This window comes from Camponotus floridanus, unplaced genomic scaffold (genome assembly GCF_003227725.1).
Source record: "Camponotus floridanus strain SB8 unplaced genomic scaffold, Cflo_v7.5 scaffold1, whole genome shotgun sequence".
Lineage (NCBI taxonomy): Eukaryota > Metazoa > Arthropoda > Insecta > Hymenoptera > Formicidae > Camponotus > Camponotus floridanus.
The window spans coordinates 7471458-7486740 of record NW_020229214.1 but is presented as its reverse complement, the minus strand read 5'-3'; the positions used below and the strand labels follow the sequence as shown (position 1 = coordinate 7486740).

The following is a 15283-nucleotide window of genomic DNA, read 5'->3' as shown; positions in this document are numbered from 1 at the left end:
TGTGTTCTTATGGGAAACGTATAACCACGTCGATTCGAATGGCAAAAATACATAGAAATAATATTCAGAATTTGTTTAAGATTTGCAAAAGTTTAGATACAGAGGAAATATTTGATCAAATAATATTATACAAATACTAATTGGTTAAAAAGATATTAAATATAATTTAATGAAGTTAGCCATGTATCTGTCACAAAGCGAAATTCTCTGTCAAAAGTTAATCATTTCGATTAATAAAATTCGAAATATTTCAGTAAAAACGCAATAAATATTCCACATAATTTCTCATATACACCAAAATACATCAAAAGTGGAGATTCGTCAATATCGATTTTCAGCTATTTTTTGATGGGGGTTGTACATACAAACATCCTTAAAAATATAATGTAAACTCATATTCTTTTAACAGCAAAAACCTTTAAATTTGATCTCCAAAAGTAAGGAAGTGACAATTATGAGTATTTGTTATTTTTTTCTCATGATTTCTATAAAGTAACGAACATTTTATTTTGAGAATAAAGTGTACACACATTTGATTTGCAATAGTACGTTCTATTTCATTTAAACGCGATGTACAATTACAATTTACGATAGCATACATTGCACGCGAATACCTCCACCTCACTTGGTCAACAAACGGCCATTTTAAAAATCTATCCATCTCTGTAACAATCGGTATTGCATTGAGCGACTCCAACATCGCTCTGGAATCGTATTAAAGAGACTATTAAGTAAGACATCAGGTGTGAGGAAAGCTCAGTGCGGTCAAGAGCAATTATTCGGGAAACGAAAGACTTGGGTTCCCGATTCAGTCTCATATTTCTAGTACGCAAATATTGTATTAGTAATTATTTGTTGGGCTGAACAATGTGTGAATACTCTGCACACAGATGTATGTCAGTGTCGCAGATAGATTGTTGTTTTGCCGCTTGTTGACCGAATAAACGTAGACATGCCTGATCTCCTTCCTCATGTACATTTCTACCTAAATATATAGATATAGAATAAGCGAAAAAGCGTGTCTATATACATTGTTATTTGCATATGATAACACAATGATGTGAATTTTATGAATTTTCTGGAGATTACTCGGAGAAGCCCTTCCGACTTTCTCTAAATTCCTCATGTGATTGGATATTTTTTTTATCGCGCCCACTTGCCCTTGCAAAAATTCAGTCTCCAAAAAATTCGTCAAATTCATTGTCGTTGTGCTATCATATATGAGTAACAATATGCATATAGACATATGCTTTTTTTTGCTCTTGCAAGAATTCAGTCTCTAAAAGATCCATGAAATTTGCATCGTTGTGTCATCATATATAAATATATATATATGAATAACATATGTATATGAATAACAATGTATATATTTTAAAAACAGCTGCTCTAGATTATTAATTGCACGATAAATTGATTCGAATACAAATCGCATTAATTGTGTTTTCTCAAAATCACAATACGAATAATAATATGCATATAGACATATGCCTTTTTTGCTATTTACTCATCATATTATAGCATTTTTTTTCCATACGATATAATACGATTAATACGGCATTTCGCAATATTTATCTAAAATTCTATTAAAGTTTGACAGATTTCGCAGATACAATATTATTTTTTTAATCTTGTTCATTCAACTCCTTGTCAAAAATAAAAATGCCGAGGCCTTCTCCAACTCTTTCCAAATTTGTTACGTGATCAGAAATTTCTTTTATCGCGTCCACTTGTTCTTGCAAGAATTCAGTCTCCAAAAAGTCCATGAAATTCGCATCATCGTGCGTCGTAGCAATCCGGTGTAAATCGAGCAGATTCTGTAGAAATAAAAAAAATTAATCGCAGATAAACATTTTTTTTTGCAAGTTACATTACGCGAGATTGAAAACAAATATGTATTTATATTATAGTTGAAATACAAAAGAAAAAAAAAGATGCTTGGAGGAGCTGGGATTTGAACCCAGGACTTTCCGCATGCGAAGCGGACACTCTACCACTGAGTTACACCCCCAACTGTTACAACGTAGTTTAAAATCATGGTATTTCAATGGACATACGCGTACCCAGCAAATAACTGGTGATAATTAAATTAACGAACAGCGCGAGAAATCCTGGAAATTAATTATCAAGACACACAAACTTGTCTCGTCGGTCTTTCCTGTTAGCTATTAACTTATTTAAGATACTTATCAGTATCATAATATCGACTTTAATAATAATATTAGTAGTACATATATTAAACTAATAATATACATTATTATAAGCTTATTGTTTTTTTCTCTCTAGAGCATAGTATTTATAAATATTAATTATTATTATAAATTTTACCAGATAATTTTTATCGGAAATACTTTTATAAAATTATTTATGAAATATTGAGCGGAAATTTATAAAAAATTAGACTTGAAATAAAAATTCAATATCGTCAAGTGTGTAAATTTAAATATTGCTTTTTTTCCTTTTGACGCTATTCTCGACGATATCGATTGCGCGCAATGACACCGCGCACGCACCTGATTCACTTTCTTCTCCAGCTGCAGTGCCTCTGTCATAGCATCTTTCGCGCTGTTCCAGTCTCTCCTGGCCGGCGCCTGAATGTCCGTCAGCACGATATCACCGCCTCGTTTATTTTGATAAGTCAGAAACTTCATGGCATGCTCGCGTTCCTCGTCCGAGGCTTTCTTAAAGTACTTGTAGAGGCCCGTTAACGCGACGTCGCTTCTGTCAAAATAGTATGCCTGTAATGAAAATATGTACATAATGTAACAAGAGTGGAAGGATCTCGCGTGCGAGGGAAAAAAATGATATCGCGGGTTTTTAAATTCACCGAGGACGTATCTCTCTAAATCTCGATAAGCTCGTAAGCGCGTTTTTATTCAATCTCGTTTTATTCAATTTCATTATGACAGATCGTGGCACGTGAAAGATTAAAGGGGCAGTGCCGAGGGAAAAACACGTGTATACGCGATGACTCTCTCGGGGTGCATCGACATAATCGACGAGGCAAAGTTTCGCAGGATGTGTTGCGTTTGCCGAGGGCGAAACAGGTTAAAAAGCCCTCCGAGTCTGATCGATACCGACTGACCATGGACAAATAGACGTAACTGGCGTACAGCTCCAGGTTGATCTGCTTGTTGATCCCTTCCTCGCACTCCTCGTGGAAGTTTTGCCGTACCAAACTCATGACTATAAACGTGATCGCGCGTTCGACTATACGTGAGGAGGCACTGCGTTTTCGCGCTGGACTGTCAATAGTCCGCGAATCGATCGCGGCGATGCAACGATCGTTTGTTCGTAACGAGGAGTGACGCGGCGGCAGTTACGGTGTCGCGAGAGAGTCTCCGGCTCTTAAAATATTCCGCAATCGACGACGGAATAGTCGGTGCAGTCTACAAGCACTGTACGCAGGCGCGGCTTCCCGGTGGTATATCGGCAAGAAAAAAGCTCTTTCTTTCCCTCCCTAGCCTTGGCCAAGTTGGAACACTCGAGCGGAAACGGGTGACTCTGAAGGGCTGAACACCAGCTACCAGTAGATTAGACGCAAGAGACCGAGAGTAACGAATTTTATAGTGCGAGGAAAATGATGTTTCAGGCGCATTTTGTTTAAACTTATTAAGGATGTTTTGTATGTACAATCCCAGCAAAAAGTAGCTGAAAATCATTATTGACGAATATGTCCACTTTTGGTGTATTTTGAGTAAGAAATTGTGTGGAATATTACAATTTGATCTTAACTACGGTGCAGAGATGTATTTTTTAATATTTATTGCGTTTTTACTGAAATATTCCGAATTTTGTTAATCGAAATGATTAACTTTTGGCAGAGAATTTCGCCTTGTGACAGATACATGGCTAACTTCATTGAATTATATTTAATATCTTTTTAACCAGGTAGTACTTGTATAATATTATTTGATCAAATATTTCCTCTAAACTTTTGCAAATCTTAAACAAATTCTGAATATTATTTCCATGTGTTTTTGTCATTTGAATCAACGTGGTTATACGTTTCCCAAAAGAACACATGTTAATTCGATGCAAATTAAAATCCTTATAACTTGTGAACGCTTTAGTGAATCGATTTAAAAATTGTACTGAAGATTCTAAACATATGTAAGGACATTCTGTACAATTTTCATTAAATTCTCAATATTTTGAAAATAGATACAAAACATCCTTAAACAAAAAACGAGAATTACAAATGGGACTTTTCAGCAAACATGATAATGTCTAAAAACATTTTACACTTATTATACGTAATTAACGTTTTTACGCGTCATTATGTTTGCTGGGCTATTATAATGGATCTTACGACTATATTATATCAATATATATTTGTAGTAATTTTGAGCAATATATCCGATAAAAATGGTTCGGTTCGATCATTTAAATAATAAAATATTTATTTTACGATAAGAATAAAAGGACGTTGAAAATTTATCGTGAAGAAACGTTCAAATTTTTTTATCAGTCTCCTTTTTCTTTTTACAAGTTGTATTAATGTTTTTAACGAATCCTCTAAACTTAGAAACTATATATATTTCCTTTGAATTTTGTATTAAAAATCGGAATAAATCTAACTATAACAAATAGTTTTAATTTCTTTATATATTCGTTCTTTATTTTTTCATCTATTCCAAATTAATTTTTGTTCAATTTATTAATTTTTTTACGTAAGCAAAGAAAAATATAAAAAGATATGTGTCCTTCTCTTTAAATATGCAAATTATATGAATAGGATGCAAGTTTAAAAAAAAGAATAAAAAATACAAAAATTATAAAAAACGTTTTCATACTCAAAATAATCTTATACGAAATTGCTCAATTTTTTTTCTAAATTTAAAATCTACTCCATTTTGCTGTTCGAACATACACCTTCGTGTAATAAATTTGCAGCAAACTTATTCCATATATTTTTCAAGAATACTTTAAGAATCGTGGGATACAAAAAATTCTTTTGTTTTCCCTTCTAATTTGTGATAATCTAATAGTTTATATACATTTCGTACATATAAAATGTATTTAAAAGGTACAAACTCAACGATAAGTGACGATAACGATAGTCGATAATCAGCTGGCGACTCAGCTGATCGCTCTCGTTGACAGTCACTAATATCGCGTCATATATCGTATCGCGAGTCATCCTTCAAAGAAAGTACACGACGTAATAACGATCCATCATAGTTTTCATTATATTTCTTACGAATCTCACATCTCACGGTGTGTAAAAATGCGCTCGTTTTTACAGTCGTGATCCTTGTTGACGCGTTTCTCTCTCAACGAAAGTACAAAATTGATAAAGTCTGAGGATTCTTCGTATGGGGTTATATCGCGAAAAATGATCCGGAGCAGTGTATCTTATAGGATTATTACGATATGCGCGGTGATACTTGAAATTTCGGCTACTAGACATTGGTATGTCACGGAAAATGGGAGAATTCAGCCGCAGGTATTTTCTAGTTACACTTTTGTAAATATAAGATGCATTATTTCTTTTAATGATTCAGCGTACATGTTTCAGCATGACAGTGTTTTTGATATGCGTCGACCCTATGATCTTCTGGTATTTCTGGAACAGGAAAAACGCAGGGAAACTGCCAATACTATATATAAAAAGATATCAAGGAAGGAAGTGTCCATTCATAATCAGTTTGCCAGTTTAGGCATAGCCGATACAGAAAATTCCAATTCGGATTGTTTCCTGTGGGACAAATCATTGGCTGATATCAATGTACATGCTAGTATAGTGATCGATTACAGATTCAGAGGAATACAGTGAGTAATTGTTGATATTAAATGAATAATCACAAGTCATATATATATTTAAATATAAGTTATATAAGTTTAAAGAATTATTTGTGGCCAAGGATTAAAATAAGACTTTTTGTTGCAGCCAAAATGATTATATGTTATATAATGTAGCGGCTAACAGTGAACAAACAATTCCAGACTGTCAAAACACGTTTCCATTAGATTTTAGTATCTATACTTTTGAACATCTTAAAGTACGTGGCACATTTATTCTTTACAGAGAAGAATCGCATTGCACTATATCTATATGTTTTTATTTTCTATCAGGCGATGCAAAATCGAAAGAATCTTACCCAATATGAAGAACTCGATTTAATGAAGTATCTACCATCGAGTACTGATCTCAATGAATTTGGCCATCAACTCGCTTATAGCTTATCACGTAATAAGACTTCCTGGATATACTTGAATCTAGTGTCGATCTATTGGCGGATTAAGGGAAACGCTTACAATGCTTTAGAGTGCAGTCGTAGAGCGATTGTATGCGCTCCAAGGTAATATAATAAGAAACTCGCTCTTAGGGGATACTAGAGAAAAGTGTCGCCAGAAGACCACCGTATTATTTCATACTGATCTCGTAACAAAAGCATTGTACGTGATTAAGGCAATATCGCGATATTCCTCTTGTGACTACTGCCGGCATTTTACACGCTGCGAAATATTCTGGCGAAGCCGCGATTATTTTGCACGCGGCTATAGATCATAATCCGACAGAGAGCTACCATCATCTGGCGTTGGGCCATGTGTATACGTCTCTCGGTGACTTCGAACGATCCGCAGCATGTTATGATAATTGTTTGAAATTAGCACCTGAAACGACAGAGGCCGAACAGATGAAATACGCCATACTATGCCATCGGTTGTTGGAAACGACCTTATTATTATTCGATCAGTAAGTTAATGTTGTTGTTTCTAGTTTAGGAAAAATGTGTATTGTGTGTGTGATATTTATTATATGATTACAGCCGCTTACGGAATGTACTGTCAGAAATACACACGTATCATGATTGGAAGGAGGAGTGGTTCAAGCTTTACGAGCATATGCTATGGGAACAAAATATTAAATCCACCACGAGGGAAATTAAACTCGCCTTTGCACGAGAGCAAAATCTACATGTTCTCGCAATAAATCCAATCGAAAAGTCAATTCATCATATTGATAATAACATTGTACTGTCTTACATGGATTTGGGCGATAGAAAGAAAATAGCCGAGAACATGCTACAAAATGTTCACGGTAGCCTGCATTTGTTAAAAAATTTGCAAACTCAAGTAAAAGAACGCAGTAATCATATCACGAAAGGTATATTTGGAACAAATATAGATTAAAAACAAATATAGATTATAGAAATTTTGCATGCTACTGTTAAAATCCATTTAATATTCTATAGACATGATCATGGAAATAAACATGGAATATGATCATATGTTTGTGTCACCAACAAAATACCCAAAGTATCATAATGTAGAAATCAAGAAAGGAAATGAGGATTTTGAAGCTGATTATTGGCCAAGGATTTCTGATTGCGATGGTTCCATGTTAATTTTCGGAGATGGAAAACAATATTTACCTATTTATTTGTCGCCTGAAAACAAAGGTTATGCGTAAGTATATTTCCAATTGTACTTATATATTGTGCCACATCGTAATACATTAATAGCATATATATATTTTTTGTAAATTATTAGGATACGTTTGTTTGTGAATGAATTGATTGATATAGAACCATGGAAAAAGCATCCATTACCATGGCATCCACCAATTTGCCAAGCACCTAAATCATTTAATAAAAAATATATTACACGTACCTTGCTAGATGCAACTGTGCAGCAGCATTCGTCGGACGCTTCTCTGAAACCATTTTTACATAATTTAGTTCAAACTACAGAATTTGCAGAAATTGGTCAAAGGATTTTGACAGCAACTGAGGCGGTACAATTTACCTTTTTTATTATACATACATAGTATAAATAATTATATTTCTGATTAATAATACTTAACTGTGTGTCAATCCCAAATCAGAAAGTAGCAGCCCCATGGGTATTGTCAATACTTGCATCTCTTTATTGGAGAATAGTAGGGAAACCTCGTTTAGCTTTGGATTGCCTTCAGTTAGCATTGGATGATGTACCTAAGGAATTCAGAGATGTACCTTTTGTTAGTATAGCTTCGCTACATCATAAAGTAGGTTTAATTGATGATGCTATAAGAATTACAAATGAAGCCTTGGAAATTAACACTGTAGAGGTACGTACACAGAATATGATTAAATGTATAAAAGGAGCATTTTTACTATATAAACAATATTTCCACGATATTAAAAAAAAGACTATTTTGTTTTTATGTATTTACTGGATAAGGAAAAATTATTTGATAATAATTGATATATACATATATATTTTTCAGCCAATGACTAATTTTTTACTTGGTATATTATTGAATATAAAAGGAAATCATACAGGAGCTATACATTACTTAAAACAAGCATTAAGGGTGGATTCAAACTTATATGATGGTAGGGCTTTAATGTTATTAAAGACATTGACCTGTCGTGAAAAATTTAATGTTGTTACGGGTAATCATGCAGGTATGTTTAAGTGTATATTATTACTATTGTTTTATTACTATTATAAAAAAAAAATAAAAATTGTATTATTATTAGATTTCATACATTTTAAAATGCTTGATACAATCTTCTTTCTGTCACTTTTCTATTTTATATTATTTTATGTTATTTTGAGTATTGAATTATCTTGATTTATTTTGTTTTGCACAGATTTTTTTAAGCCACCTTTTCCTGTCATTAAACACAAATATTAGAACTAAAAACAACAAAAAATTAAAAAGGAAGAATATGAAAATATTTAAGTTTATTCAAGTAATTTTTTAATTATGTTTTTATGAAAAATTTACAATTAAAACTTTAATTTATCTTCCTTTTTATCATATGCATGACACATATTACTTTTTTTTCAGTTGATTAATTTTATTCACTGTGTCAATGGTACTGTGTTTTAAAAATGTAGGTTATTGTGATGAATAACGACAAATATTGTCATAATCATAGGCTGTGAAAAAGGAATTAATTTACCTAAACATTCTATGAACTTACCTTCTGTATTACTTACTAAGTACAATCTGCAAGCAAGTGATACACTTTTGCGCAAACGACAAGCTAAGAACTGTAAACATATTAAATATGCTTCAAAAAAGACTGAAGAAATAGGTGCGTATTTTCGCACATGTACCTTAAAACTAGATATTGTACTTTTTATACTATTATATTTTCTATTTGACACCAATTTAAGTTTATGTTTGTTTTTGCTTGAAGTAAATAAAATGTAAGTAATAGTAATTTTGAATTTCTGTTATGCACTTTTACGTTATCTCATAAGCTCGTCTTATTATTTGCCGCTTTTTTCTTTGTACACTAATAAGTAATAAAGATTACATTCTTATTTATATATGTCTTCTTTATTTTTTTACCTGCTGTAACATCATGTTTGATTTTAATGATTATACTTGATATTTTGCACAAATTTTGTTTTAATATTCAAATTTCTTAATTAAAAATAGATATTTTTTGTTTCTTTAATACAGATGATATATAAATTTTGTCTTACTATATTTTAGTCAATAAGCTAAAAAATGTTATTGTAGGAATATATTGCTGGAGTAATCATAAAATTGAATTAGTAGATACATTGTACTATAATAAGAAAGAAAATATACACCAAGTTCTTATATCTTCATTATTACTTCCCAATAGTGCAACTAAACTACATGAATCACATATAAATATGAACCAAATTCCAGATGATGTAAGCAAATGATGCAAACAGTAGATAATGTTAACAGTAGATAATATATATAATATATATGTTTCATTTTATGCACATATATTTAATTTACAATTTTTACACGTGAATTTAATACTCACATGAACAATCTTGAAATAAAGTTTATATAAATAATTTTTATATCAAAGAACATGCTACACTCATATACCGATTGGACGTTTGGTAAAATGTCTGACAATAAAAAAGAATCGTATTACCCGAATAAGGATGAATGTGATGAACTAAAGTATGAGGACTGGGCTGCTTCTCTATTTGTATTTCATGAATTTATACGACGAAATATGACGTATGTAGTCGGAAAATTATAAAAAAATTCATTCATAGATATAATAAACCGCTATATAGGAATATAATATTGTACAAATTCACTATAATATTATATTAAAAATTGTGACAGTATTTAAATAAATTAAAAATTTTTGAAATAAAATTCTAAATTTTACTTTAATTATATTCTAATTATACTTTAATTATATTTTTAATTATACCTTGAATTAAAAAATTCTCTTAAATCTTTTTTGTGTTGTTTTGAAATAAATATTTTATTTTTATAATGTTAGAGAAAAATTTTATGTTTATTTTAAACAATGTATTTCTTTCAAATCTTATATAGTCTTATTTAATATTTACAAGGTCAATGTATCTCGGCGCATTATGCGGGAATCTGTACTCTGAATACTGTATATATATATATATTGCATACAAATTATTTCTAAATTGACATTGTTTTTATTTCAGTGCTGAAAATGAGGTTGAATCATTGGTAGATGATATTCCGACTTTACAACCGACATGCGATAAAGGTAACTCTGAAATTAATCGTGTGAACGAAATGGTACAATTTTCACAATCACTACAAGACAAAACTGAATTCGATATGGCCGAATGGCTAATGATGATGACTGGAACGCAGAATGACACTTTGCAAGGACTTGGGACCAAAATTGCATTTGCACTGCAAAAGGTAATTTATCCAGTATTATAGTCATTCTTGTTTTAGTATTTGTGTATAATATCATGTGTATTGCCTCAAATTAGCATTCTACTTCTTGGACTTTGGCGATAGCCGCATCATTTTATTGGCGCGCGGCAGGTGACAGTCGCAAAGCACTGGATTGTATGTGGCAAAGCCTAGAAAACACTCCGAAAGATATGCAAGACATACTTCTCGTAAATCTAGCGTCTTTTCTCAATTCGCAGAATTATTTCTACGAAGCCCTCGAAGTCACTCAGATAGCACTTTCAATTAGCCCGGACTTTATAATAAATCATTATGTTCTCGCTAATCTTTATGCCTCTTTAGTAAGTTAAATATGTATTTCACTAGATGTAAATTATATTTAAACAATGGAATAAAAGATCAATTGATATATTTATTTTTACAGGGTGATTTTGAGACTGCTGCAAGTTTTTACAAGTCCTCTCTTGAGCTCGATCCGAATTTCGAACCAGCTATTACGAAGTTGCGAGTGATGTTATGCTTCTTATTATACGAAGATAAAAGATCCGAGATGGAGGAAATACTGCGAAATATTTTGTGAAGCCATCTCCTGCAAAAATTAATTAATTATTATCACAGACGAATTGTTAAAAGTGCCTTTGTTCATTGCAATATGAAACATACAAAAGCAATGTCATAGATTTTTATGTGTACTTTAATTTTCTAATTTAAAACTAAAAATACAATACTTTTAAGTAATACAAACATGTTAAACTATTCAAAAAATTTAAAATTGAAAAATAAACTAATATAAATTTTCAGTGAGTCTCTTTAAATGAATCATTAAACTTTCAAGTTTAGCATTATGTACATTTCGGTATATAGAACAGGAAAATACGAGCACATTTTAGTTTTTAGATATATTAATTATTTATAATTATTTTACAAATGTATAATTTTTATAAATGTTGTATTTATTCTTATTGTTGCCATAATTTCTTTTTATTCGTTAAATAAAATTAATGTGAAGAGTCTAAATAAAATAAAAATAATTTTCGCAGTAATTTTAATACTTTTTAATTGATTTATATCTTAGAATTGTCCGATTACGTGTAAGTAGACGTAGAAGAATAATAGTGAACAACTATTTAATTTTAAGATAATTTTAACTTGCATTTAGTTCACCAACAATCGGTCACATCAGTAGTCTAACTTGTTCCGCGAATAACCTACGGACTTCATTTACTAGACGAATATTCAGTTGCGAACCTTTTATGTACAGTATCTCATCGATGCAGAATCGCCATTAATATAAACACTGTCACAGATAAGTTATCGGCGGAATGTGATGAAAGAATCGAATAGATCTATAACAAAAATAACGATAAAATATATGTTCCAATTAATTATTAATACTTTTTTACATTTTTTATATATTTACATTAATAATAAATATTATTAATATTATAAATATATTTTTATTAGTTAATATAATAAATTAATATAATTAATATAATAAATACATTAAAAATAAATACAAAAAATATTCTTTTTTAAAACAAAAATAAATCCATTTTTTAGTTACCTTTTTGATTGCTTTTTTTCTGACATATATTCATTGACTATTTCAAACACTAACAATAAATATATTATTTACAAAAATATATCCGTCATATTACACAATTGATGAATATTATAAAAATACATATCAATATTATTTATATAGGTATTATATAGTATTATATAAGTATTATATAGGTATTATATAGTATTATATAGGTAGTCAATATTATATAGGTATAATATTATATAGGTATATATTACAAATTTGAATAAGATTTGATAAAGATATTTCCATATTTTTCTATATTAAATAAAATTAATTTCTACATAGATATTTATAATATTAATATATAATATTTGTTAATTAATGTAAATATAACATTTATCAATTTTTATAAATATATATATATATATATATATATATATATATATACAATATATAATTGTCACATTTAAGTTTCAAAACAAATAAAGAAAATTTACTTGCAAATATAATTAACTGAGAAGAAATATACTATAATTAACTGAGAAGAAATATACTATATTAAAATAATACACAATAATACACAAAAATTTTGTTATATATTATATATTATATATTATATTACATACTACATTATAACAAAAGTTTTAAAAAGTTTTAAAAAAATAAGAAGTTTGTCTTCCTAAAAATCTCTTATCAATTGGAAATTTTTTTGCTTATTGTTAATTAAAAAAACAATTATTGCATCAACAGCATACAATATCTTATTTTTACAATACAACTATTTACATAATATATTTTTTATGTGTCATATTTCATTTTTATTACAACTACTTGCTTAACAATTATGAAGAGAAACAAATAATATATCATCTCGATAATTGCGAATAATTTATAATGATATCTTGATATCTCGATACACATATACAAACTTAATGTTTATTCATTGCAAGACAGCACTTTCGTTTCAGGGTTTCTTTTTTGCGATGATTTCCAGTCGAAAGGTGCTGTATCATGGAAGCCCCATAATAGTCGCTGTCACACGCACAAGAGTGTTATCTCTAATCTTGTGCAGTGGCCAGCAGCTGCACTGGGGTCCAACATTACCCCGCTTTGCATCTTACAATTATTCTGGTCACTCGCGTTTAAACCCAGGTCGATGCCTAGACTTATACAAATTCTTTCGCACATTATTCGTCTTGCTGTCTCTTATATAAAAGAATGTGAAAACACGAGCAATTTAGTTAGCAATTAACAATGTTTTTCTATTGATGAAGATTGAGAAAAAATTATGTTTTTCCACTAAAATATGACTTATTAAAATTTATATTCTATTAAAACTGACTATTTGCTAAATAAATGATAAAATAGACAAGATTTAGAAAACATATTGATTTCTCTTATTTAGAATTAGTTTACTGAATTACATCTATTTTTTCTATAAGATAATAAAATGCGTAGGTTTCTTTCGTGGAAAACGATTTTATCTTGAAATTTTTTAAATAATTTTTGTTTAATCTTTATTTTTACTTTACTTCTACATATAAATAATTTATGTCAATTTATAATTAACATAGAAGTCACAGAAAAAAATTGATGTATATTATATTATATTAAATGAAACAAAATGTATATAAAAAATGTTTCTTTCTGATAAGATTCGAAAAATATATCTAGGTCTAAGTAATCATTTATTTGCCTTCACTTATTTTAACAGACCGTTTATTTTAACATTGCAAGCCGTTTAACATTTGATTAAATCTTTTATTGATGTACATAATGCGACGCTACTATCGTAAATATTTCCCATTTAGCATTTAATATGTTTAAGACTTTTTGGTCTTATTTAATGCTAGTTTAATGCATGTTTGTCACGTCATTTCCGTCATCGTGTATAATCGTTAGGAAGATTGAATAGTATTCAAGGATGTATAAGCGTCACGGATGAATAAATGAAACATGTGAAAGTTCAACATTACAGGACACTTTTTTCGTCTGCATTTGTTTGGACACAATTTTACTGATTAAAAAATAATCTTATAAACTTATTTTTTAATTATTCTTCTTTTGATGCAATTCTTTGAAATATCACATTAATGTATGAACTCGTTATATATAAAATATTCTAAAATGCAATTTCATTTCAAATTCCTGTCGATCGACCGATCTTCCTTTTACGGTTTTGAAAATAATTTAAATGAGAGAAAGTACTTTGGACCAGATTTGAAAATAAGTCACACAGAATTGAGAATGTCAATGAAAAACGCGTTTCTGCAGTAAAATAAGCTGTGGGGACTGGACATCTGGCGATTCTATAAGCCGGTAGGACAGTTCAACTCAAATATAAAATTCATCGCGTTCGATCTTCTTAACTGTGCACGCTTACGACAGACCTACTGCCGTTTGCGGAGTGTTACGCTAAAAACCATTTCCCGTCGATTTAATATCACCCCATGAGGAAAAATCGAACTGTTCTTAAGGCAATCGATGTCAATGAAAATTATCGATGCTATAGTGCTAAAAATAATTTCTAGACCTTAATATCGGGTCGTAATGTTGGCCTCGTTAAAGAACCAAGAATTGCATGAATTGCATAAATTGTTAGTAAGCGAATTTAGAAAATTCACCATGAAAATTACTCACGTGTCCTGCGAATGTCATGCATCGGTGTTCCTAAACCTGTAAGTGATTTTATACTAGTATCGAATATTTCAATTAGTATTCCTTCGCAACCAAAGATCAAAAAATCAAATCTTTGTATAGGATTTAAAATAAATTATAGATTCGCTAAGATCAGATTCGTAGAATCACAACCAACTGATGACGCGTTCATCATTGCTTCATTCATTCAGTATTACATCGTCTTCGCCGAAAAATGTCAAAATGATATTTTTTTAAATAATAATTTCTTGCGATGGTGAGACACTTTATCAAGATATTCTTCGTCGTGGAATCGACGAAAGGGCAGAAATCGTGGAGTTTGCGAATCGCACTGTCAAAGGAATTTTCTCCGATGGTAGTCGGTGATGATACTATTTCACAAACGCAAAATTCACGCAAATTGTCGATCGGAAAACGTTCACATTTCATCCGCCACCGGTCGAGCACAACTGCCGATACCTTGCTAG

The 15283-nt window shown here is 30.4% G+C and overlaps 2 protein-coding genes and 1 non-coding gene across 3 annotated transcripts; 1 reads left to right on the top strand and 2 right to left on the bottom strand.

The window, feature by feature from the left end:
- Nucleotides 1–531: 531 nt before the first annotated feature.
- On the bottom strand, nt 532–3539 carry LOC105257623 (soma ferritin). Its single transcript, XM_011268361.3, has 3 exons — nt 3083–3539; nt 2511–2735; nt 532–1814 (listed from the first exon to the last, which is right to left on the bottom strand). The coding sequence occupies exons 1-3, from the start codon at nt 3179–3181 to the stop codon at nt 1623–1625; spliced, it is 516 nt and encodes a 171-aa protein (XP_011266663.1). The 5' UTR covers nt 3182–3539; the 3' UTR covers nt 532–1622.
- Trnaa-cgc lies at nt 1937–2008 on the bottom strand. Its single transcript has one exon. It is a non-coding gene; the product is annotated as a tRNA-Ala (tRNA).
- A 1401-nt stretch (nt 3540–4940) lies between the features above and the next one.
- Nucleotides 4941–11372, top strand: LOC105257624 (tetratricopeptide repeat protein 17). Its single transcript, XM_020029482.2, has 16 exons — nt 4941–5446; nt 5519–5772; nt 5891–6002; nt 6076–6302; nt 6413–6700; nt 6774–7111; nt 7200–7413; nt 7498–7741; nt 7832–8056; nt 8216–8396; nt 8877–9035; nt 9470–9630; nt 9798–9955; nt 10408–10633; nt 10708–10971; nt 11055–11372. Exons 1-16 carry the CDS (start codon nt 5336–5338, stop codon nt 11208–11210), a joined length of 3318 nt encoding a protein of 1105 aa, XP_019885041.2. The 5' UTR covers nt 4941–5335; the 3' UTR covers nt 11211–11372.
- Nucleotides 11373–15283: the final 3911 nt, after the last annotated feature.